The following is a 26,103-nucleotide window of genomic DNA, read 5'->3' as shown; positions in this document are numbered from 1 at the left end:
TTAGTTAGCATGAGCTAAGCTAAACTTTTTTCATGTAGATGTTTTTCTTTATTTGGACGTCTCAAACTGCAAAAGCAATGCCCCTGCTCTTTAAATGTATTTTTAACAACTGATTAATAACCTATCTGATTGGCTAGTAGCAGTATTGGCACATTTTGATTGGGTGGTGTCTCAACATTTTAGTGCAAACAGAACAAGCCAAGTAAAGCATCCATAATTTAGTACATCAACAGATGATGTAACCTCATTCAAAGGGAATGAGAGGAAAGAACAGTGTCTGACGTGTCTGTGTGGATTCTCCATAAGATAGCACTGATAGCATAGAAGGGTATCTGTTCAGCTATGTGGACGGGTATTGACACCAGCCTTTTTCAGCTGGGATTGCAGCTGCATGACTTTGTTTGATTGACTCATTTAGCAGGTCAAGGGGCAAACAGTAATGTAATGCTGACTTGTACACCTCTGTTTAAAGAACAGCTTGGTCAATGAAACAACTATTTGAAACTGGATCTTGATTTTGTGCAACTAAATGCAGACAGACCGAAAATTATCTAAAAAATAAAAAGTCCTAAAGACAGCTTGCCTGGATAAAAAGCATTATATTCTTAATGTTCTTGTCTTTTTTCCACTTTTTTTCTGCTCAAGCACAAACTCTCAAAGGTTGTATAACCAAACCTGAAAATAGCAGCTACTCATCTAAAGAATAATTCTTGGTTTAGGTGTCAGTTTAATCTGATGAAACAGATAGGTACCTTTTAATCACCTGGAAACCCACCCAGGCCCAAACTCTTTTTTTATACACCAGTCTCAGCTTTTATATCAAGTAACATCCATGTCTCAGAGTTTTTACCTTTCCTAAGCCAGAGCGCTGCTTGTGTTCCTGTTTTTGTCATATATAGTCAAGGCCAAAGGTGACCATGGTTCCACCATGACAGACAGCTTTAAAGGTCTTCGCAGCATAAATGTTTCATGAGGGGAAGACATCTCTATTGTCTTCCCCTCATTTTAGTGTGCCTTTTTAATGTTTAATGAATTCCTCTATTCTGAATGTATAATTCAGATTAAAGTTAGAGAAACCAATTAATCCCTGCAGTATGTTCTTATTGCATTCTGTAATACACAAAATTACACAATAAAAATACGCTAAGAATATGTCCCAGCAGAATGAGCTAGCAAACACCGATGCTTGTTTACCTCCTTTCGTCTCAGATCCCTGGTGTATTACATGTTGGCTGACTCTCACAGCCATAGCTTACCCTGCTGTCTGGTTAGAGTTGAAACATTGGTAATGTTACACCAACAACAGGTTGGACAATTGTTTGCTGATACATGGCTCATACCTAACCTGGTTGTGAACTTTATTAAAATAGAAAAAAAAACATTGTGTCTGTCTCAAACTGAAAGTTACCAGAAAAGCATCTGTTCATCTGTAAACTTGCCTATAATTCACAAGAATCACTACTCCTCCTAAAGTACTGGTCAAACTTACACAACGCAAAATGATCACCTAATGGCTCAAACTGTGCTCAAGGTCAAGGTCATATTTGTTGTTTCACAGGGGATTAGCCATGAATCGTGATGGATCGTGAGCTGGATGAGCTATTATGTCATTGACATTCTGGTTTGGTTTATGTGCCATGCTGGTATTTTTTATTGCACGAGTACATCATCACCATTGGGGCTTAGTTGAGTAAATCTCAGGAATGTGTGTGAGAAACTCAAGGAAACTGACAGGCTGTGTAAAGAACACATAAAAAAACATCTCTCAAAATTTTCCCTTCCCTCACCAACTATGAACACATCAGCAACTGCTTAGGGCTAAGCCACAGTTGCCTGGCAATGACTTTTTATTTAATAACAGACTCTAATAACCATTTTTTAGCATTTTCATAAACTGGTATTCTATAGTGAATATGAGTGTAAATGGTGGTCTGTCTCTCTGAGTTAGTCTCGCAACTGACTTCTCAACTGTCCAGAGTGTACCCCACGTATCGCCCTATCACATGGATGCAATGCTTTTCTATATCACGTAAGTAAGAAATTATACCATCACATCCAAAGGCATCTAAATAACAAGCATATTACACTACACACCCAGATGTGTCCATCAAACATATATTTGTTCTTTTTATTTCATTAAAAGATCTTTTTAAATATATATATATATATATATATATATATATATATATATATATATATATATATATATATATATATATATATATATAATTCCAACGACAGGGAGGGGGAATATTTTCATAATTTTATTTTGCCCTATTTCCTTAATTTTTCCCAACCATGATGCTGTCCATATGAAGCTTCATTTCTTGTCTGAATCCCACATCCCTGAACAAATCCTCTCTGTCAATGCAAAATGTATTTACTTACTCATCAATTAAAGCAACTCCACCACACCTTATCTTCCCATTTGTAATAACATGATCTAAATATATGTTTAAAATATGTTTAACTATTTCCTGGATGCTGGAGGATTGTACGTGCTTTAAGGCAAATAGCATTAGAGGTGGTTCTGTCTTTAGCAGATAAATGGAATTAATATAGCAGATGCACGGTCCTGCACTGACTGCCAACAGTCTAATATTAGCTAAGCACATTGCTGTTGTTAGAATCAGTCACTAAGCTGGCTAAACTTAGTCCACTTTGTCCCAAGCCTCTTTCTTTTGCTCCACCGCTGATTTGTGCTGGGTAATGTGGTGTCTGGGGAGAGGTTGGGCTGCCTTTCACAGTGATGAGTAAATGACTCTGTCAGGAATTTGCAGAATAGAAAGAAAATAACCCCGACCCTAAAAGGAAAGTCTGAGTACTATCAAGAGGTGGGAATCAGAACAAAATGTACTTAAACTTCTAAATCTCATTCACAACTGATTTTCTTTGAGAAAATGACTTAGAGGTTGCTAAATGTGCTATGCTGCCCTCATCTGGTAAACTTGATTGGCCTTTTTTTGTAGATCTTAAAGAAAAACGGAAAACATCCAAAGTACACCCTCAATCACTACCCCACCCTGTCATGCCAAACAGACTTCCTTTTCCTCTGTATTATTTCCTGTCAATTTTATTTCTGCTTTGCTCCCAGAAGCTATAATCTTCCCCCCACAGGCATGCCCTTTTCTACTCTTCCTGTGTTTCATATCAGACCTACCTCAGGGTCTTGTGTCTAAACATAGAACCTTTTCAGTGACGGTTAAGGTTACTGTGACACTATAGGTCCAATCTGATGCTTTAAAGCCAAAGAGGTGTCTTCGGATAAGGGCTTGTCAGTGGGACATTTGATGGGATTTCTTGGGATTATGATGTTGGAGGTGTGTCAGCTTCAGCTGGCTGTTATCAACATGCTTGTTTGTTAACTCTTGAAAGCAGATAACCATCTATAATTCTCAGGATCAAGCAGCTTTTGAATGAATGTCCAACCTTTATTATAACAGCTTTACTCAGTTATGACTGGGCTCTGCAATGATATCTGCTACTTGAAATAATGTTGATCTTTAATAATGCAGGAGCATTTAGTGATTATAATTTGTTTAAATTAAGCCTAAATTGTCTGCATGCCTTGTTAAAAGTTTGTATATTTCATTTGGAAGTGTAGTAGCTAAGGCCTACAGTGAGGAATCATGTTATTTTTTATCTTGCTGAATGCCACCACACAAACTGTACTCATGTCCAGGCTGTCCATTTCCAAGTTTCATCAGAAGAGGGCAGTCAGCAACCCCTCTGAACAAGAGGTGCTGTCACATAACACAGGCCAACAATCATATGCTTGAAGTGAAGGCTTGGCCCTACTCTAATTTAATATAAGGGTTAATCTGTTTACATGCACATTTGGACCCACGTAACTGTAACACTGATGCTGTGAATACACCTGTTAACAGGATATTCCTGTCCACATATGAGATTCGACACTGTGAGCAGAAAGGCTGTGGTCACGGTTCAAACGGGACATTACTAAACCAACAATGCTAAAAAGTTAACCTAATTTATTTCCGTTATAATATTGGATTCAATATCAGACTTGCTTAAATAATCATGTTAATATGATAATTAAATACCTACAGATGAAGTTTGTGGATAATGAAATATAACTTATGCAAGCACTTCCTCCTGAACAAAATGTATTAACTGTTCATGCCTCATAATGTAAGGACTGGGCATTTTCAAACCAGGTGCTTACACTCACTTCCACAGTGTCTGTGCCAATGCACAATAACTTCATCTTGTGTGCCATTGTTTTTCCCCCATAAATGTTAGTTTGTTGTCCCAGCAGATGGATTTCCATTCCAAAACAGACCCGAGACTCTGCCTTGCATTAGGCAGACTCACTGGAATTATTCAGGCACGGGGTCCTCAGCAGCAGAGAGCAGATTTGGGAGCAACAGCTTCTATGATTCAGTCACAGGACTTTTTTTGGACAGTTTGAGGGGTTTGCCCTGACACAACAGACGGGCAGCAGAAAGCTGCAGATGGGCAGCTGAGAGATCTGAGAGATCAGAGAGAAGTAAAAGAGAGAAGAAAGAGAAGCAGACCAACTCAAAAGACTGTAAGGGGAGCAAGTTTGGCCGCTGTCTGTTTCCTTCTCTTAATCCTTAAATCTTCTGTAATCAGGATGAGAGGAAGAGAGCACGTTGGCTGACTTAGGACAGCAGAGTCTATGTTGGGACCTGGCTGATGAGGCAACCTTACTGGGCACTAGTAGAAATGGAGGGAGGGGAAAATCTGGAGCTGCAGTCAGTTTTGGGAAACTTAGCCTTAACCAGGTTCTACTAAGCGCCAGCGAGAAGCGTGGAAGTCCAGGATGGTTTAACTGTCAAGAGGAAGTAAGAAACCAGAGGAGAAAAAAAAGAAGAGGACTAACTCATGGCTGAACTGCTTTCAGGTGAGAGCTGTGTTATTATTTTTAGTAATATTTGTTCTGACATGTGTTGTTTTTGCTTTAGTTTTTATGAACATTCCCTTTTTAATCATCTTTATTCCACCGTTAAAAGGCAAAAAAGACAGCTGACATTTAGAATTCAGAGTAAGATGTCTGGCCAGATTGCAAGGTGTTGCTCAACAGGAAGTGGAGGCCACAGTGGCCTACACATCAACACTAAAGTCAGGGCATTTTATGTTTGTGCAGAATGAGGAAGAGAGAGAAAAGACTTGTGTGGGAACTGTGCATGACAGAGTGCTGAAATACAAGCATTTGCTCGTGGGATTAAGGGATTTATGGACGTTAACAAGAGCTTATTAAAAAGATAACCAATTGGAATAACTTCTAATTACTGTGACTGACAATAGGTGCAAAACTAATTTGCTGAAAAAATGGGTGAGTTTTGTGGTGCATGCAGGACCACAGCCAGCTCTTCTGTTATTTCCAGTCTTTAAAATATAGAGAATTAGAACTAGCTGACACTATCATATTTCTGAGTCTTGAGAAATAGTGTCTTCAGTGGCTTGAAAGTATATTTACACATTAGATACAAACTTTACACTACAGGATATGCCAGTGTGCTGATGTATGGAAGCACAGGATAACAGTGTTAAGACACCATGACACATGCTGTCACTAGACTGGCCTCCCATTGCTTCCAGTACCATATGGCCTTTTTCATCCCAGTTGAGTGTCCCTATGCCTTCTTTCACTTCACTGTGCAGACTGAGCGACCTCGGCTCTGCAGGATTTCTTGTTTTATAGTTGCTGTTATTTATGTGTAGATTTGTGCCTTCACATTATTTACGTTTCAGTTGTCTTAAATATATTTAAATTATGAGACTGCTTTCAAGGTGATAAGTATTTACTGTCTTTCTCTGTTGTGTGTTGCCAGTGAAAAATCAACTGGCAGCAAAGCATGTTACACAGGGAGGTTACCTATGTTGTAAATCAGAGACTTACTTTGACAGGAGGGCTGAGGTAAAGCTCTTCATCCTCTTTAGGCCTCATGCCTTTTAAACAAGGCCTTTTCAGGTCACCAGATCTATTTAAAATGCTAACTTTAAAAGCTGCCAGTCTGTGTTGCTCGTCTCACAATCACACGTGAACTGGTCTAAGGAGGGGAAGAGGTCTTACACCTGCCAAAACGAGACTGGAATGAGACAGCAGCACTTGTTAGGATTTGGCTTTTGCAAAGGAAAAACGAATTATAGACATCGGCACATTTCAAACTATGTGCACGCAGTTTTGTGTGCATACATAATGTGTGTACACCCGGAAAAGCGCTTTCAGTGTTTCGCACATCTGTCGAAGGTAACGTTACTGCAAATGAACTCTAAGCTGCTCGTAGATTATGCATTGTTTTTTTTGAAAAACGTTATCCCCCTTTAACTACAACAACAAACACCTGTCTGCTCAATCTGAACCTATATATGTGGCTACGGAAAATAATTGTGTGAACTGTGTTCATTTCGTGTGTATGATAACAACATTTACATTTTTCTGTTTAAGATAAGGGATCTCTGCTGCAGGCCTGACACCCAGGTGTGACCAGAGTCAGCGGGGGTTCCAATGGCTGCTGCAAATGACGACCCACACCTGGGCAGTGGCCCATCTGACGACTCAGAGATCCTCCTGGATGACTCTGACTCGGGCAGTGTGCTTTCAGACGACTCCGTGCTTCCCATCTATGAAAGGGACGGAAAATCAACAGAGCCGGCTAAAACATTGTACGAGGCCTGTGCCAAGAATGACACTGCATCCCTGCGCAGCATCATGGAGAGAGGAGTCACAAAAGATGAGGTCATGGAGCTAGACATCAATGGCAGGGTGAGATAAATGTCACTTCTCATTTTTTCCACACAGGTACTATGACAATGACTTTTTTTCTTTTTTTTTTAAATCAATTAATGAAGAAAGGTAACCTCAGCATCTATAATAGGCCTATTTATTTATATCTTCTTCCCCTCAGAATGGGCTGATGCTGGCTGTGTCCAAGGGTTTTGTGGACATCGTCGCCTTGCTTCACACATGCCCATTAATAGACATCAACCATCAAGACAATGATGGCAACACTGCTGTCATGATTGCAGCCCAAGCAGGTACATCTGAAGACATCAGATGACTTCAACATCAATTCCTAAGCTGATCATAGAATATTAACATAACATAATCTTTTCAATCCAGGCTTCATCACCATCCTGAACTATATCTTTAACTACTACCCTTGTGTGGACACTGAGATCAGGGACCCCCGTGGGTTCACAGCTCTCATCAAGGCAGGCCTACAAGGCAGAGAAGAGTGTGTCTCCGCATTGCTAATGCATGGTACGTCTAGATGTCTTTCTACATCAAATCTTCTAACAATGTCCCTCACCTGTGACCGAATGTCAAGCCCACATGGAGAGTCAGGATGTACACCTCAGATGTAGAGGATTTGGTTTGGTGTGATTGCAATTAAACTCTTATAGGTATAACAAATCTATTAATGTCCTATATATGTAATATAGAGGGCAAAGCCGGACATCCGATCTGTCAACTAATCTGGTTTTTTTCTGGACTACAGAGATTAGTCCTGTATGAACTGTGCAGGGACACATTTAAGAAAGCTCTGTAATAATTCAGTCCACGTTCTATTTAAAGTTTAATGATGTCAGACATTAATCTATAATCCATCTGTGTTCATAGTGTGCAACAAAAATATCTGTGTGTATATTTGGTCAGTTAAAGCCTTGATTATTTGCCAAGTAGACTTCCAAAGTCTCCTGAGTAGACATGACTAAGCGTCTTCAGCCAGAAATTGGTTAAACCTGGGATGTCAAACTCATCTTACACTGTGGGCCACATACAGCCAGTTTGATCTCAGGTGGGCCAGATCACCTCAGTTACTTCAGTTTTATTTATTGTTTACTTTTATAGTATACCCTCTGTCAGTGTAAAGACGTTTAGCAACATAAGCAACATAAAGAAATGTTGCTGTAGTAAATAAAGAAATCTCTCAGCATGACTCTTTGGGTTTATATTGTAAAAAACAAATGTGTAAATAGCAGAAAAACACCAGAGGTTTTTGTTATTTCGTTGTTTTTCTATTACTTAATTACTGTAATATAATATGAAAAGGTGTAAAACTTAAAAATAAAAAAATTATGCAGTTAAAAAAAAAGTATTCCCAGCTATTTTTGTCCCATCTCACCATACTGATGCTTGCCATCTACCTAATAACCTGTGCTCCAAAAATCACCACATGGTGGTGTTGTTACGCTGAGTTGACGGCAGTTGATTTCCTCCCACTCAACATTTCTACTGTTTTCTCTCCTCGGTGTGCAGGTGCAGATATCAATGCAGTCGACCTCATCCAGGGGAAAGGTCTAAAGGACTGGGTTCTTAGGACAGGAAGGTTTGAGACTCTGAACAGACTGCGTCGCCTGCAAACTCGTCCTATTGCAGAACAGTTCTGTGAAAGCTACATTCCTGAGTGGCCTGAGCTAAAGCTACTGGTGGCAAAGGCCACTGCAGCCAAAACAGCAGGTCAGAAGCTGAGGCAGCGCTTAAAAGACAGTCTTAGTTTCAGCTTCCCACATGACCCCCAAGACAATGGGGTCATGGACCACATGGTGCGGATGACTACAAGCATCCACAGCCCCTTGATAGCTACTGGTTGCCGTCCACTCTGTCCCACCAGCCCCCCAGAGATTGGCAAGCGACGATTTGCTGTACCGGAACTGCTTGACAAGCACAGCAGCAAGGAACTGGAGGAGAGCATGGTGTCTCACAGTAATGGCTCCATCACTTCAGCTTCACCTGTGTCGGCCACCTCTGTATCACTGACCTCTTGCTGCCAAGACTCAGAGCGCAGGCAAAGCTCACCAACAGGTGGCATGAAAAGCTTCATCCCCCGCAGCATGGCACACAGAAACAGCATCTTCCCCTCAGGCTGCATTCCCAAAATTGAAGTTACAAAATCTGGGGAGCGCACTCCAAAGAAGGAGAAAAAGAACAAAAGGCAAAAGGGTTACCTGGAACCTCCTGTCTGGAAGTACAAGGAAGCCAAGGAGGAAAAAAAGAGAGAGAAGAAAAAGCAAGAAAAGGAAAAAGAGGAACAGAAAAAATCCAAGGGGTCCAAACGTTCATGAAGTGAAAACGCCCATTTTTTTCTTTCTAGCAAAACAGTTCTGAAGTGAGCAGCTGACAAGGGAAACACATGGGTGAACCTTGATCTGGAAAATGCACTGGATGGCTTTTTTCAGCATCTTTGTACAAGCTGAAAAATTATGCTAACCAAATAGAATCTGGTTTTCCAGAGACTGTGGTTTACTGGTTTCCTGTCTGAAAGGGTGAATTGTTTTTTTGAGGATGCAATTACACTGACTGCACACACCTGCGATGGTGTTATTTTTCTCTATAAAAGGATTTTACCCATCTTCATTTCATGAACAACTTCTCAGTAGCGTGCCATTGTGGTATTTCACTGCAATATAACCAAATAGCCCATAGCCAACTGTATGTGATCAGATGCCTTCAGGGAATGTATCAAAGTCACATTTAATCAAAGACCGTGAAAGGCCAAAAAAAACCACAAAAAAACAAAACAATTTAAGCTACAAATTAAAGGAAAAAATCAGTGAGAAATGCTCCATCATGGAATAATTATGATGACTCGGAACACTGATTTCTATCCCCTCTTAGACCTGAAATATACTCCCTTACAGACTTGTGCATGGCAGCTGCAGAAACCATGAACAAGTAGCTGCTCTTATTATTTTACTTTCTCTTCTGCTTGAAGGAAGAATGCACAGTTTGTGCAGTAGCAGTATTACAACAAACCAACTACTACAGATGTTTTTTAGTTTGTGCCGTATGGAAAGCACAAGTGTGTTATCTATGGTTCAGTTCCATTAAGCGTCTCAGTGAGCCATGACAAGGACCCAGCATCCCCTGAATGGAGGTTTAATACACTATTAATGTCTCTTAAAAAGGTATACTGGAGGCATATGTGAACATCTGCAAGGACTCTCCCTGATAATCAAAGCAGTCACTGCAACCTTGCAGATTCCAAAAGTATCAAATGTGTACAGAGACAAGTAACCCCAAGCCATGCCTGCAAAATGTAACTGCAAGGACTAAGGGTTCAGGTTTTCCTTTAATTTGTCATCTTTTCTGTGATTCTTTTGCTCTTTTTTGTGTTTTGCTGTGTCACGCAAATGATGTGAGTGTGATACTATAAAAGGAACAGAGCCATCTCTGAAGCATCTTCTTTCATACTGGAAAACAATGCTCAGTGGGATGCAAATAGAAATCTTCAGCCTGCTGCTTCATATTGTTTGTTTCATCGATTATTATTTGAAAACGAGTACTGTTGCTATTCAGGGAAATATACAATAAGCATATTATTATCATCAGAATAACAAACTGCATATTCAAGAACAGAAACCTGTTGTGGACTATAGCTTAATTTTGGGATTTTTTAAATTATTCTCTTTATAGATAAACGAACTAAAATAATAAATAATAAATCATGCATTTAACTGCAATAAATATCCCAAATACAGCTAAATATGTTTAATTGTGTTCTCTGAAAACTATATATAATTAGATACATTGTGGTGAAAATTTAGACAATCATTTCTGGGGTCATTTAAAGTCAAAACAAGAGATGCAAAAAGCTCAGGTCTTCAACATCTTTATAAAGTCTGTAAAACTGAAACTGTGTCTGCGTGTTCGTGTGTGTGTGTGTGTGTGTGTGTGTGTGTGTGTGTGTGTGTGTGTGTGTGTGTGTGTGTGTGTGTGTGTGTGTGTGTGTGTGTGTGTGTGTGTAAGTTTGGAATAAACTGACTGACCTTTGCAAAGGTTTGTGTGTTGGTCTTTATTACTGACAAAATATTAGTGTTTGGTGTCATCACATAGTGACCATTTGGCAATGGCAATTTAATTTATGCAGTGATTTGATTACACTTTAACTACATGTGTTTTACGTAAAAGATAAACACATATGTAGGCCTATTGTGCCTGCTATTCAACAGTATTAATGAGCAAGTCAAAAATGTCCTCTTTATCATCAATTTGCTTTCAGAAACTGTGAAAAAGGTCTGTGTTAAAATCATATCACGCTTGATGTAATGTTGATTATTAAAAACATAGAGACTCAATATGTTTAACGTAAAAATATTTTTAAACTACCCTGATCTACTATGCCTTAATAAAATAGAAATTAAATACAATCCTGTGAGAATAAAAAGGATTTAAGTTTGTTTTTGACTGTAGACAGAGTTAGAACTGACCTGAGGTCAGCAGCCAGCTTGTTCCAAACCAGAACCATAAGCAAACTGGGATTTAATTCTGGGAATAGTGGTGATTTGGTGATGCATAGTACTTGAACAGGAAAAGAATTCAAGGTTACCTTCGTAACAGTTCTTTTATACGGGTACGTTCCCCTTCTTGCAGTTTTGTTTCATGAAAAATATAGAAGGGACTCACCGCCAGGGCAACATTTTCCTGCCTGATCTGCATGTGACTGACGAGCCCCGTGTCGTAACCTTGATCACACTTTCACAATGAAGTTAAATAGATTTTCTTAAGCAAGCCCGTGATGCACTCGCTGCAGTGGCACTGCATGACTTTTGAACTCTGACCTGTAATCTTTTAATCCGCTGTGCAATATCGTTACACAACAATTAGCTTTCATGGGTGATAACATAAAATCAATCTTATCTTATGCCTAACAAACTGATTGTGTTTTATATGACTCATTTTGAAGATTATTGAGCAAACAATGAACTAGCAGCTAAACAGAAAAACAAAATCGGAACATTGTCACGTTTGTGGCTAACTTCCCCACCTCAGAGGGGAACTTGAGGTCAGGCTTAAAATAAGTACCTCTCTAGAGTTCACTGAAAGAACAACACTCTTGCCATGTCTATGCAGACTCAAGCAGTAAACACACATCTTTATACACATAAACTGGGTCAGGGTGTTTGGATTGTTCAGCAGCAAAACTCTCAGAACGCAGTACCACCCTGTAAAGGCAACTATGACCAAAGTTAACACAACATTTTAGCTTATGTGTTGTGTGCACCATGCTGTCTGTGGCTAAGTTATTGGCTGTTCAAAGATATAAATGAGCAAGTCAAAAAGGTCATTTCTTTATCAACAATTTGCTTCTTTTTTTTAAATCAACTAACACTTCCTGTACTCTAGATTATTCAAAAAACAGACTCTTTAAGAAAATCCCAGAGGAAACAAGCTCTTCAAACCTCTGGGATTAGTGGGAAAGAAAATACAACTGCTGAATTCAAAAAGAACAATTTGCTCTCTTCTACATGACAGCTGATGTGAGAGCTTCCAGCTGTGTCTGCTGCCGTAAGCCAAAAAGGAGAGATTATGACGCCTGGGAACCAGGAGGGGAATTCATATTACAGACATGAAGACATCTCTCTCAGGCGCTGTTGAAGGAAGTAATGTCACACAGTGCAGCCTCTCTGGCAGCAATGTATTTGCCACTTAAGACACACAATGACTGCTGACCACAAATATGCTGTACCCAGCTTGAGTGGACATGTAACCCACACAGTAATTCCCACCACATACATTAGACATCCAGAGAAGCAGGATATATTTCTTAAAGGAAACATATGTCTTAAGGTCACCTTCCATTAACAATTTGTTTTGCTCATTGCTACTTAAAGTTTGACTTGCATGACGCATAAAGATGCATATGCAGAGTTCAACATGTCTGTTAACTCTCAACACTCAAGCGATCAAGGTGCCCCATTGTCCAAACAACCCTGAAAGCACTGAGTTCGTCCACAATCTGCTCTAGTTGTTCATTGTCAAATCATGTTTTTCACCATATCTCTGAATCTCGAGCTAGGTTTGCTAGCCATTGTTCTCTGAAAAACATTACAATGTGGTAATTAGAAGTGAAAAATGATGATAAAATCAAGCATGTTCATATTTTCCCTTTGCATTCTTTTTTTGCCAAAACAACCAGTTTCATAAAGCCTTGCTTTTTTAAACTGTTTATCCATGTTGGGGTCAGGGCCTATCACAAATACAAGCGTTGGTGATACACTCTGGACAAGCCAACAGTGTAACACAGAGCTAACACAGAGAAACCATGCAAGAAAACATTTACTCATCACTGATGAGTTTAAAATTAACCTGTCTTTCGACTGTAGTAGGAATCAAGGGTAATCCATGCAGGCACAAGGAGAACATGCAAAGGTGACACAGAGAGGCCTCAGCCAGCTGATTGTTCCATGCTGTGAGGTGACAGTACATAACAAACCATGGTTTAGCAGCTAAAGAGTCACATATTTCTGTCAGAAATTAGCAGAGACCAAAACAGAGTAATGCATTTTATCATATGGATCGCCATGACCCTGAAACCTCCCTTAGTTATACTGCAATAGGCCCAGGCTGCTGGGTTTCTTGTGTCTCTTTTGTCCCATCTCCCTCTATTTCTTCTCACCGCCCCTTCCTGATCCTGGTTCTATCTTCCTGTTAAAAAGCAGCTTTGCCTTTCGCCAGGTGCTTGCTCGTAGGGCGCTATTGCTAACTGTTGTATGGCCTTTACCTTACAATATAAAGCTTAGGGTGACAGTAGCTTTGATGCTATATAAATGAAACTGAAATTTAATAAAAATTACATATTTCAAAGATAGATGTATACACTAGTTGCAGGACAGTAGCATAGCTTGAAAACTTTCTAATGTGTGGCTGTTGTAGTGACAGCCTGTTTGTGCTGCCACCAGGTGGACAGGAAATCATGCATTAAATATTGAGTATTCACAGACTGCTCAACAGAAGAAGTGCTGGACCTGATATTTACATTTTTGACAAGGTTTTTTGAATTGGTTGTTGCAAGAAAACAGACACACCAGACATCTGTTACATGAAATGTATTGAGAACAGTCTGATCTCAAGTTTAGGATAAACCCTGCAGTGGCTTCTGAACTCTTGCAAAAGCAGAATTTTGATTTTTAACAGCTGATAAAATAGATAAATAAGCGCTAGCTTCTTCTTGGCTTCACTTGCAATAATATTATTGTATCATAGAGGGGCCTTTGAAGCGCATTCCTTTCGGTGCGGCGCAGACACAGGGGAAAAGGAAAATGAGAGGTTTAGCAAGCAACAGGAAAACCACTATGAGAACACATTCCAGGCCGAGCAGACCCTGTGCGGTGGGACAATAAGGGGTGGGACAGAACTGTATACTATTTAAAAATCTGCAATCTTGGCTTTAAATCAGGAACGCAGACAAGACCCAAAGTGTTCTTACTTAGTGAGTAAGTAGAGGACTCGGTGGGGAACAGCCAGAAAGCGGAAGGAGTGTGGTTCCAAAAAGACGGCGGTTTGTGTTCTCGGTTTATCAGCGCAGATTTGGACCGAGATGAGATAGTTACAGCTTGTCCCCCTGTCAGGACTCCACCAGCTGCCTTTTCATTTTCACTTCTGCCACGCTGCCACCCTTCTTCCTTTTTTTCTTTTAAGAAGTGTGTGTATTTACGATTTTTAACTTTAATTCGAGGGGGCCGTGAAGGGGTGAAGGAAAAAAAGGACGTACTTTTCTCAAAAACGTCGTTTAGTCGTCATCGAAGCGGCGAAGGATGAGAGTTGTGAGGGGAAACATCTGCATTAGGGCCGTGTAGACGGAGGGAAAATGAAGCTGTTGGCATTGTAAAGCTTTCTTCTACCTATCGTTGACAAAACTTGGACCAATGAGAAGCGCTTGGAGCCGTCTTTGATATGGGAGACGTGAGGCGTTTACATCTGTCAAGTTAAAAAACACAAAAACAACACGAGCAGAAACAGGTAATGGTCGTGGGTTTGTTTTCTTTTTATTCTGTTCACTGAACTATTATTATGAATCTTGTAGCACTGTAACACTGTAACACCGGATTAAAAGTTACCTTTTGACAGCGGCTTACATCAATCCACGTGTTTCCAGATGTGAACAGGTGTCAAATGGCCTGATCTTCAAGTCAGAATTAACAGCATTTACAGATTTTAACTGCGGTATTTGTTTCTTATTACTTGCCGTGTTTTTGTTATCATAGCTAATCTGTTATATTGTGGCACAGGACACGGTGAACTACCTTTATTTATTTCTATGTAACTGAGCACTACGCACAATTTAAATAGCCCACAGCAAAAATTGTGGTCTAGTAGACTTGATTTTAGAGGTGCTTACTTTTCCCTGCCCTGCGTGTGTTACGTGTCAAATGTGGCTTGTTGTGGTATTTTATTATCTGTGTCAGTCCTAAAACTCAAGTAGTGGTCACTCTGTAGTTGTTTCATACTTTAAACATAAGGATTTAACATATCCTATGTTTTATATCTTATAAATATGAGAAACATTCATCTCATTCATAGGCCCATTTGAAGTAGTTAAACAGCATTCACTGACCACCTACGTCATTTAATTGTATCACTGTATTGCAATTTTATTTCAATGTAACATTGATAGAAAACATCGGTCCACTTCCTAAACTTAAAAAGAAAGAGTGCTTTACTGATAGTATCTTTGCACACTTACTAAAAACACAGATTTTCTTTCATACACAGGGTTTATTCTTCACGCATGGCTATTTTTACCCAAATAAGGATGTGGGTACTTCCTGAACTACTGGCATATGCCTTGTGACCTTTTTTTTCTAACAAATCTTTTAAGGTGAAAAGTCCATTCATTTTGAAGTGTGCAGAATGTGACATTTGCTTACAAAGATTTACACACATCCACACACAGGAAGTGTCTTTTGGCTGCAGCTCATTGTAAAAGTGACACAGGTTCTTTCCAAGTGGGTGCTGTTGCTGATCTCTTCAGGGTGCATCACTCATACCAAGATCTTCATGCATTTTTTTCCCTTCTTCTTCTTCTTGAGAAGCAAAGGCCACTCTCTGTGCACCGTATGTGTGAGGTACAATAATATTTCATTTGTCTTTTCCATTCTCTGACCAACGTCTATTGTAGGTATGCATGTTAGGAGCACTGAGTAAGCCATAAATCCTTCCAAGCTTGTCTTGAAAAGAAGGCACAGTGCTGCCAAGGTTACTGGCAGTTGATGACAATCACTGGATTACACGCAAAGGTTAAACGTTAAAATGACTGAATGTGATGTTTAAGCTGAGAATAAAAGCTTTTACAGTAACTCTGCTTAAAGTTACTTTCCTCCATTTTTTTTTTTTGGGGGGGGGGGGGGGGGGGGGGTGAAACGAGGCCCAGCAGAAAGGAAGTTTGAGACTCCTTTGCTGTTCCTCCCAATCCAGCTCTTAACTACACCGTCATCGCGATGGAATGAGAGATCTGTCTCTCTGTAGATGACAGGAAGCGATGTCAGTGGATCTTTTCCCCTGTGTAGTTTTAGGACAGAATGGAGACAAACAGGAGAGAGCTTAGAGAGGAAGTTTGCTGGAGTATAAAGTTAGGCTGCCCACGATTGAGGTTGTGATTACTGCACTCTCATATTAGGACCCAGTGCATGGTAAAATTATATCCAGTTGTCAGTTGTCCACCGAGAATAAGAACATTGTGTAGGAGTAGTTGTGTTTATCCTATTCTTCTCCTGGACCCACAGATTTAACACAGTTTACATTCAGTCTGAGTGATTCAGGAAGTGCGCTTTGCTGTTTGGTAGAATATAGCTTGTGGTTTTAGTGTGCCAGAGCTGTGTGCAGCGGGTTGTTGTGCACTGAGCTTGAACCCTAGATGCAAAGAATGTATAAAGATCATTTTAGTGTGATATTTTTAACCAATAGGAAACAGAAATATCTTAACTTAGCATAAGTTTCATGTTTGATTTGACACTTTGATAAGTATAGGAAACTTTAAAGAAGATCTTCCGTAGAATTGAAGGAAAGATGCACTTAAATGCGAGCCAAGCATATATAAATATTCATCTTTATTTTTTACCCATCTGGTTTCTCATCAGTGACATTTGACACGATTTGATGGAATCACCAAAGTGACTACATCCTGTAAAATATGTGGCTTGATGTGCCAAATTTAAAAGCGGATATCCGTGGTTTTTAGCAGACATGTGAAAGTTCTGCTGCCACACATCCAAAGTTCAACGGTTAACTGCTATGAGACATGTGCAGTTGGATAGATTTTTTTTTTTCTGTAATCCCCTTTTTTAAAGCATAACTTCTGTGTAATTTACACAGTGTGCCAGCATGTGCAAGTGTGTGCAACTTAGATTTTTCTGCAGCTACAATTTTGAGATGCTGTGAAGGCTTAAAGTTGAAAAAAGGAGAGCTGTGCGCCTGTTATTAAACACCAAAGACTTGAAGTGAGCCTTGAACTAATGCTGAGTGATGTGGCTCCTGCGAAATCACCCTTGCTTTGTCTTTGAGACTTCAATCTGAGAGCTTTTCTTTTACAATTCTCACAGCAGAGTGTGCCACAGTTTGAACATTGACTTTTGGTGATTCCTAGTGTAGCTACAGTTTATCGTGTTACATAAACATCTCACGTGAAAGCAGTCAGTAGTAAATGCTTAATTAATTAAAGAGAAGGGAAACAGAAAACAGTCTGATTATTAGAATTATTCGTGCAAACAACACTGAATGAGTGACTGCCGTTATCTGCTGAGTTGGGTTAGAAACCTTTTAAATCTCATGTTTATTTAAAACAAATACACTCACCACCCATACTAACAAGTTACTGATTGTTAGTATCAAATTGGACTGCCTTTTGCCTTCTGAACTGCTTTAAGCATTTTGTAGCAACGATTCAACAAGGTTCTGGAAGCACTGCTCACAGATTCTGGCCCATATTGACACGATAGCATCACACAGTTGCTGGGGAATTGTTTGCTGCATGTCCAAGATGCAAATCACAACATCCAAGAGGGAATCCCCTTGACTGAGATCTGGTAACTGTGAGATGATCAGAGCTTTGTGACATGGCACGTTATCCTGTGGGATCTGGATTCGCTGTGGTCATGAACGGTATTGACATGATCAACAAATACGCTTTCTGTAACTGACCCTACCACCTGAATGCTACGGCAGAAATCAAGACTCATTAGACCAAACAGCATTTTTCTCATTTTCTGTTGTCCAATTTTTACCTGGTGTGGTCTTCTGCTGCGGTTGTCCATCTGCTTCAAACCAATGTGTTGTCCATTCAGAGATGCTCTTTTGCATAACTGATTGTAGCGAGTGGTTATTTGAGTTACAGTTGCGTCTTGTCGGCTTCAAACAGTCTGTCTATTTCTGTCTGACCTCTGGCATCAAGAAGACATTTTTGCCCAGATACCGGGTCCATATTTTCTCTTTTCTTGGACCAGTCTCTGTAAACACTAGAAATGGATGTGTGGGAAAATCTTAGTAGATCAGCAGTTTCTGAAATGCTTAGACCAGCCAGTCAGGCACCAACAACCGTGTCACGCTCAAACCACTTAAATCACCTTTCTTCCCCATCCATTCTGATGCTTGACTAGAATTCTAGCGGGTCATCTTGACCATCTTGACTATGTGCCTAAATGCACTGATTTGCTGCCATGTGACTGGCTGATTTGAAAGTTCAAACCTTAGCATCCATGATGGTATGCTGTCTATTAATATACATACCTGAACATCTGTGAACATCTGTAACCTTAATATACAACATACCAATTTTGGATAAACATATACTATGACAAGCTGAAGCATGGCACTCTAGTAAAAGAGTCCAGGTAATGAACTGCACTTCAATTCTGTCACCCACTGAAAACGTTTAGCACATTATGAAATGAGACCTCAAACTGCTGATTTGCTGAAAATTGGTTTCCTCGGTAACAAAACACTTACATCATGTTGTTAAAAGAGGAGGTGATATGACAGAGCTAAACATGCCACTGCTCCAACATTTCCCAATGTGTTTCTAGAGTTCTAAATTAAAATTCACATTTCATCGTTTATTTCATATTTTGCAACTTTTAATAGTTTAATCTAACAGGTTTAAGTTCATCCTTGCTATCAACGTTAGAGGTCCGAGGAGCAAGAGAGGCTGACTTTTATGTGATGCCTTCTTATTGCGTGACTCTCAGCAGTGCAGCTCTAAACAATGAGCAGACCTGAGTCTCGCCGGCCAGCCGGGTGGGGCCACTCAATAGCAGGAAGCATAGCCATCAACATTTACTCTGCGACAGGGGCAGTCCTGGAGTCGGCGGGCTTGGAGCCTGGTTAGCACAGCGCAACACATAATCTGAGCACGCATACACAAACACTCTGAACAGCCTGCTTCCCCTAAGACCCCTTTTCCCACCCAATGCAATTACAACACAGGCAGACAGGCTGGGCCCTTTGACTGTTTGTTTTACCTCATTGCTTCCTCCTCAGAGTCTGAGCTTTAGCCCCTGTTCAGCCGCTGTTCAGTAACTGTATGCAAATTTAAGCGGAATTCATAATATTAATTACCCAACTGACTTTTTTTTTTACCTAAACCTTTGGATTTTGAGACAGCTCCTAATAATTAAACATCACCAATTGTTTTTTTCATTATGTAATTACATTACCTGGTAATATTTTTGGTAATATTTTGGTTTCCCTGCTTTTTCAGAGATGGGAAGCTCTGCTGTGCTCACAGGGTTGATAGCTGGAGTTATTTTGTGGACGTCTGCCATCCATGGAGGTGAGTTGGCGGTCGGATGTAGAAAATAATTTTCACTACTGTGAGGACATTCCCTTTGTTTCATTCAATTAAAGGTGCATTACAGAGTATTTTTGGTTCTGACGCTAAATCAGATTAGACTAATGTGAAGGGTCTGATTGCACTGCAGAACCCACTGAGAATGCGCCTCATAGGTATTGTTTTGCATCTGCAGCCTGCACATAGACTGGATGGCTCAGTCTGCTGGTTGTCATAAACATAAGTAGTTGTTTCCAGAAAGCAAGTTGAGACAAGAAGGCTGTGCAATACCTGTCAGATGTGAAATGGCAGAATAAACGGGTGCCTGGTGAAGGTAGTCAAATGCCAACTGCAGGGCTGGTTGAGCTATATCACAGCCTGTCTTCCTCTTAGCTTCCAAAAATGTTTGCAGCACCGTAAACTATTTATGGTTTCTGCAGAGTTCTGCTTGTTTTGGGTTTTTTATAACACATTTATAGCAAAAGGTGTTTTGTGGCTTTTCATGCACACATGCTACACTTTAACATTTAAAGTTATATGTTACCCTATCCATCCACTGAGTCCTTTTTAGTATCATAGTTCAAAAATATGACGATTTAAAATATAAAAAGTATCTGTTTATTTAGACCTTTCTATAACAACTATTTACTTAATTATATTTGAGGAGGTAGAGTTTAGAATTTTTACATTTTCTCTCAAAACAAAGATGGAATACTTGAATTTCATGTGTTTTTGGCTTTGTTTTACTGGACGTAATTTGTGTTATTACATGACCCCCCATCTTCCAACTTGTTTCAGTGCTGATTTCATGTATTTTCCAGACACCACAGATGATGGGGATCTGCTGTGTGCCTGCAAAAATGACAAAGGCACATGTAAAAATGAAACGTGCAGGGGAAAACATTGTTTTTATAACTGGATGAAAGACGGATATGAGGAGTTGGGCTGTTTCAGTGAGGTCACCAAAGTGCAGTGCCACTCCTCCTTGCCCAACTACTTTACGAAGTGCTGCAGAGAGGACTACTGCAACTCCAACTTCACAGTGCCTCCAAACATAAGTCAGTACCTAAAGCCTTTCCTTTTCAATACTGGAACATCACATTATCCAAGAAACAAAGAGCTAGTCCCTGTAAATAATGCTTTTGTCTTATTTCAGTTGGGCCTCTGGCTCATCTCCACAGTTCAGTTAACATCTAGCACTGTTTTGCACTTATATTACTGTAGCTTCCCTTTAGATAGCAGCTGGTTCCCCCTTGTGGTCAGTAAGAACATATCAATGTCATGCCACTTGAATTTTATCTCATGAGTTTAATCTTTTCAGTTTCTTTGTGTCTATATGTGTGTATGTTCCTGACTTCTTCTGTGTTTCCAGATGGGGACCCGACACCGACACCCCCAGAAGCTGGTTACCTAGCGCTGTGGATCTCCCTGTTCCTGCTGTTCTTATTTGTTATTGCCTGTGTCTTTGGCCTGATACTACTCCTGCGCTTCCGACGTGCAGCCCGCAGACTACAAGATGCTGAAGGCCATGATGTCAAAATACTCAAAGTCCCCAGTGGAGATGACCCCACATATGGCGTAAGAGACGTTTCATGGCTGACGTCAGACAGAATACAGGAAAACTTTCCTGTCTTTTAGTTGTTACGTGTGGATTTTAAATGCCTGCCTGTCTTCTTTTCTCTCACCAGAATATCTATGATGAGTTTTGTACATCAGGGAGTGGGACAGGGCTTCCATATCTTGTCCAGAGAACTATGGCCAGGCAAATCTCACTTGTTGAGTGTGTCGGTCAGTCTCATTTCTCTTCCTTTTTTTGAACACACAAGTAAAATTATATTCTGGAAATGTGGTCGAGCATGAAAATTGTATGGGATATAGAGATATTCATGACAGCTTGATGTCTTTACTTTTGTGTGTGTGTGTGTGTGTGTGTGTGTGTGTGTGTGTGTGTGTGTGTGTGTGTGTGTGTGTGCGTGTGTGTGCGTGTGTGCGTGTGTGCGTGTGTGTGTGTGCGTGTGTGCGTGTGTGTGTGTGCGTGTGCGTGTTGAGAAGTTTTTCTTTCTTTTAATTTTTGTTATATTTGCACGTTCAAATAAACTCTGTTCTATTTTATTCTATTCTATTTATTTGCAATTAATGATGTCACTTTGTTCGTAGGCAAAGGCAGGTATGGAGAGGTTTGGAGGGGAACGTGGATGGGGGAAAGTGTCGCCGTCAAGATTTTCTCCTCTAGAGATGAGCACTCCTGGTTTAGAGAGACAGAGATCTACAATACTGTACAGCTGCGACACGACAACATACTCGGTATGATACCAGTCCTTCGCCTCCAAAGAAAAGAAATTGCACCTTTAAGAAAAAACATTCAAACAGCAACATTTTCTCTGTTTGCTTTTGCTTTTTAGGTTTCATAGCCTCCGACATGACATCCAAGAATTCCAGTACCCAGCTGTGGCTCGTCACCCACTATCATGAGCTCGGGTCTCTTTACGATTTCTTGCAGTACAGCAGCTTGGACCCAGAGAGCTGCTTGAGGATGTGTCTGTCTGTGACCTGTGGCCTGGTCCACCTCCACACTGAGATTGTTAGCTCCCAGGAAAAACCAGCTATTGCCCACCGAGACCTGAAAAGCCGAAATATTCTGGTAAAGCGCAACGGACAGTGCTGCATCGCTGATCTCGGTAAGGTTTGCAAGGATATTCACAAAATCTGCTAACAGTTTATAGCAATGTATTTAGAGAAAGAGCTCTTTAAAGATGCATTTTGTAGTGTGTATTGTACTGTAAATTAAAAGCTTTTTCTGTGTTCATTCGTTCCTCAGGTTTAGCAGTGATACACTCTCAGTCCCATGACTACCTCGATATGGGCAATAACCCTCGCGTGGGGACCAAGCGCTACATGGCCCCTGAGGTGCTGGATGAAACTATCCGTGTGGATGTTTTTGAGTCCTATAAGCAAACTGACATCTGGGCTCTCGGGCTGGTCTTTTGGGAAATTACCCGCAGGACTCTTGTCAATGGTAGGTTAACAGTGATCTGTTTTTAATGTTATGCCTTTCCATCCATTAGCAGAAAAACCTGGCCTTAGATTAAACCTCAGGAAGCAAATGTAGATATATATCCACAAATTTGTTATGAAGCTAATGCATCACACGAGCGAGCGTGTTAAAAACAAGTTCTTTGTCACACGTCTGTCTGCTTTTGTAGAGTATATAGAACAAGCAGCCAGTCCCATGTCTCTCAGCAGGCCAGTGTTTTTCTAGTCTGTGTCTGCCTCTGCTATCCTCTCTCATGATTAGCACTGCAGTAATTATAAACAGTCTTATCTGGTGTCAGCACTCACTTGTACATAGTCCAGATGCCCGTGCATGCAATTTTTATATGCAAGCACACAGCCATGCACCAATGACTGTGTGTGTGTGTATGCGTGTGTGTGCATGACTTCCAGATTTCCATCCCAATGTAGTCACCAGGGAGTTCATATCTCTCCCCGTTCTCTTGTTTAGCGAGACATGCTTTACAAAACTCCCACCGCAGCCTGTCTGAGTCTCTGAGTGTGCTCTTTCAGGCTTCATATGAAAACACATTTGTGTTCCGCAGATGTATGAAGAGATAACCCTCACAACAAGACACCTCACTGGGCTTTTAATTTGATAATTCTGACATCTTACTTTGCTTGATCACCCCACTGAATGACAAGAGGGGAACAAGTGATCCACTGTTTAACTTTGGGGGGTTTTTTAGGCATTGTGGAAGATTACCGTCCACCCTTCTTTGACCTGGTGCCCTCGGATCCCAGCTTTGAGGAGATGAAAAAGGTGGTGTGTGTGGACCAGCAGAGGCCCAGTCTGCACAACAGACTCCATTCTCACCCAGTAGGCTATTTGGCATAAACAGACACACACAAGTAGACATAAAAATGAACGCAAAAGTACAATTACATTTTGGAAATGTGGTGTTTTATATTTTTTCTGCCTTTTTAAGATATTGTCAGCCATCGTGAAGGTCATGAAGGAGTGCTGGTACCAGAACCCAACAGCCCGCCTTACAGCCTTGCGAATAAGGAAGACTCTCTCCAAACTGGACCACGACGACTTCAGCATTGAAAAACTGAAGCAGGATTTCTAGACTGAAACGAGGAAACTGGATTGAAAACACCAGAAGGGATTTTGCACCACATTCCAACAAATGAAGTGCATATCATTACCATATTTTGATCTAATCACTCACTCGGTGTCTGTATCATATTAAAACCATATGACTTTGTGTAGAAGCATCTAGAGCCTCTTGTACCAAATGTTATATTTTTTGCAAACGCAAACATTCATCCACCATGATACTTAATACCTCTATAAATGAGGGAGCTACATTTCAGTTAGTTCAGGTTTAGGCCAGTTATTTTTAATTATCACAAAACAGTTAACATAGTTTTGTACTCCTTGTCTAACTCTCTCATTGTTGTGACAGAATGGAAAATCATTCTCTTAGGTATAATGTGGATTTTCCCAAAATGACCAATGATCCTTAAAACCACAGATAAGACAGGAAATATGTAAGTATTTATACACTCAAATGAAAGTACATTACCTGTCCTGTAAGTATGTTTAACTTAACTAAACTAAGCATATATTATCTGCACATAAAAGCAGTGAGATATTTAGATGTAAATACATTTTTATGTAACAGAATTAAATTTGATGTCTTCTTTTGCAACCATATTGTAAATATGTTTCAGGAGAGATATTGTTTTCTACTATTCAGAAATGAGACTGTGTTAATGTTGCTTTAAAAAAATTTTTTTTAAAAACAACTTTTTTCATACATTTTTGTAAGGCTAAAATGTACCATCACAACCACTATGATCAGTAAAGGAATTCACATACATGTAATAATGGATACCTTAAATAAAGAATTATATTTTGGAAATATTTCTGCTTTACGTTTTTTTAAGCACCTATTACTGCAGTTCTCACATTGACCAGCAGAGGTCATCAGACAAACAAGAATCCATACTCCTTACATGGGAGATTTGTGTAGTGTTTTGTTTGTTTATTTTATTTTATTTTATCTGCAGTGTATCTTAAAATTAAGATGAAAAAAATTCTTCATCAGATAATTAGAGAGTCTCTCTACAATTTGTAGGAGCTACATTTAAAAAGCTCTCATGTGACCTTCAGTGTATTGTTTGAATACATTTTCTCTGGGTCAAATGATTTAGTTGAGTAATAATTGCCTCAATATTCTCTCTGCTTTGGATTTCCTTTATGGAAATATTGAATGTGAGGACTTCTATTTCAAACTAATTTTTAGATCCTGTTACAAAAGGAGGAACATACACATATATGAATACACACATACATAAAAAAACTACACATAGAAAATATGTTGAAAGTTAAGCACTGGAGCAGAATGTCAAAAAGAATAAGAAATGTCCAATGGGAATTAAAACTGTGCAACAGTTTTAAAATGTTGCCTGGTCACTGGTGAAAATAAGACTTTCGGCTTCATCCCCTTTGCGTAATATTAGCATTCCAATGTTTTCTTTCTGCATCTGTCATGCTTGCTCTTTATCTGTTTATGTCTGTGTGTGTGTGTGTGTGTGTGTGTGTGTGTGTGTGTGTGTGTGTGTGTGTGTGTGTGTGTGTGTGTGTGTGTGTGTGTGTGTGTGTGTTGTCTGTCTTCCTAGTTGTTGAACAAATGCCAGTGAGATAATACTCCCTTGAAGTCCCAGTCTGTCTGGTCAGTCAGATGAGGAGCTGGTTATTTTTAACACTGCAGGGGGTTGTTGAAGTATCAGAGAGGCCAAGCTGTGTGTCAGTGAGTGCAGAAGCCCATCTCACATCTCCCTGTGTTTTCCTCCTCTGTGTATTCCTTTTCACTGTGGGATCATTCCCAGTGGCTCTGTAGAGACAGGAGAGATTTGTTCAGCAGACAATGCCCGCTGAAGAAATGTGCAGATAAATTGGACAGGGCCGATAATGGACAGATATAAAGCCACAGAGGAGGCTGTGCAGACACAGTTAGGCCCAAGGATAGATCAGTGAGAGTGCTAGTAAGAGGACAGGTGATAAAAGCAGGCACAGAGAAAGTCCCTAATGCACCTGGTTGCAGCCTGGCTCACCTCTTCCTGAGCTACATTCTCAGCTGGAGGCAGATGAATGTATTAGTATAGACAGGTTTGGTCCCTGAGGAGAGACAACAATCCTGAATAGAGCTGGACCAAAACACCTTGTGCTATGTTTGGATGCACGATTATTTTACACTTTCGGACTGGAAATTGCAAACGGATGTAACTCTCTCTCAAAATCTGATACAGTGGCTTAGATGTGATTTGAGATCAAGTAAAAAATATATATAAATAAAGCAATAAAATGGTCTCTTATGCAGATTTGAACCAGATTTACCTCATGCGCTTTGATCAGGGAACAGCAAACGAGTATACATTTGTCAGATGTTGTTCCCCATGGCTGTAATATCAGTGGGGGATTTGTCTGATAATGAATCAATCACTGAATATGGGTGGATAAACATCTGAGTGCAGCAGAGTATTACTAATCTAATTCCAGTCAAAT

The 26,103-nt window shown here is 40.0% G+C and overlaps 2 protein-coding genes across 3 annotated transcripts; both read left to right on the top strand.

Moving 5' to 3' along the window:
• Nucleotides 1-2,796: 2,796 nt before the first annotated feature.
• On the top strand, nt 2,797-10,693 carry ankrd33aa (ankyrin repeat domain 33Aa). Of its 2 annotated transcripts, none has more exons than XM_080899588.1 (5): nt 2,797-4,888; nt 6,437-6,754; nt 6,897-7,026; nt 7,112-7,252; nt 8,252-10,693. In XM_080899588.1, the coding sequence occupies exons 2-5, from the start codon at nt 6,497-6,499 to the stop codon at nt 9,055-9,057; spliced, it is 1,335 nt and encodes a 444-aa protein (XP_080755714.1). In that variant the 5' UTR covers nt 2,797-4,888; nt 6,437-6,496; the 3' UTR covers nt 9,058-10,693. The 2 variants fall into 2 exon arrangements, with proteins under 2 accessions (XP_080755714.1, XP_080755715.1); XM_080899589.1 differs by lacking the exon at nt 2,797-4,888 and adding an exon at nt 5,214-5,320.
• Nucleotides 10,694-14,076: 3,383 nt separating this feature from the next.
• On the top strand, nt 14,077-24,459 carry acvrl1 (activin A receptor like type 1). The gene is made up of 10 exons (XM_080899107.1): nt 14,077-14,734; nt 19,467-19,538; nt 20,357-20,593; nt 20,908-21,113; nt 21,224-21,323; nt 21,693-21,839; nt 21,938-22,213; nt 22,354-22,551; nt 23,276-23,406; nt 23,516-24,459. The coding sequence occupies exons 2-10, from the start codon at nt 19,469-19,471 to the stop codon at nt 23,657-23,659; spliced, it is 1,509 nt and encodes a 502-aa protein (XP_080755233.1). The 5' UTR covers nt 14,077-14,734; nt 19,467-19,468; the 3' UTR covers nt 23,660-24,459.
• Nucleotides 24,460-26,103: the final 1,644 nt, after the last annotated feature.

Source organism: Rhamphochromis sp. 'chilingali' (assembly GCF_963969265.1).
Source record: "Rhamphochromis sp. 'chilingali' genome assembly, chromosome: 12".
Classification (NCBI taxonomy): Eukaryota; Metazoa; Chordata; class Actinopteri; order Cichliformes; family Cichlidae; genus Rhamphochromis; species Rhamphochromis sp. 'chilingali'.
This window is presented reverse-complemented; position numbering and strand designations above follow the sequence as displayed.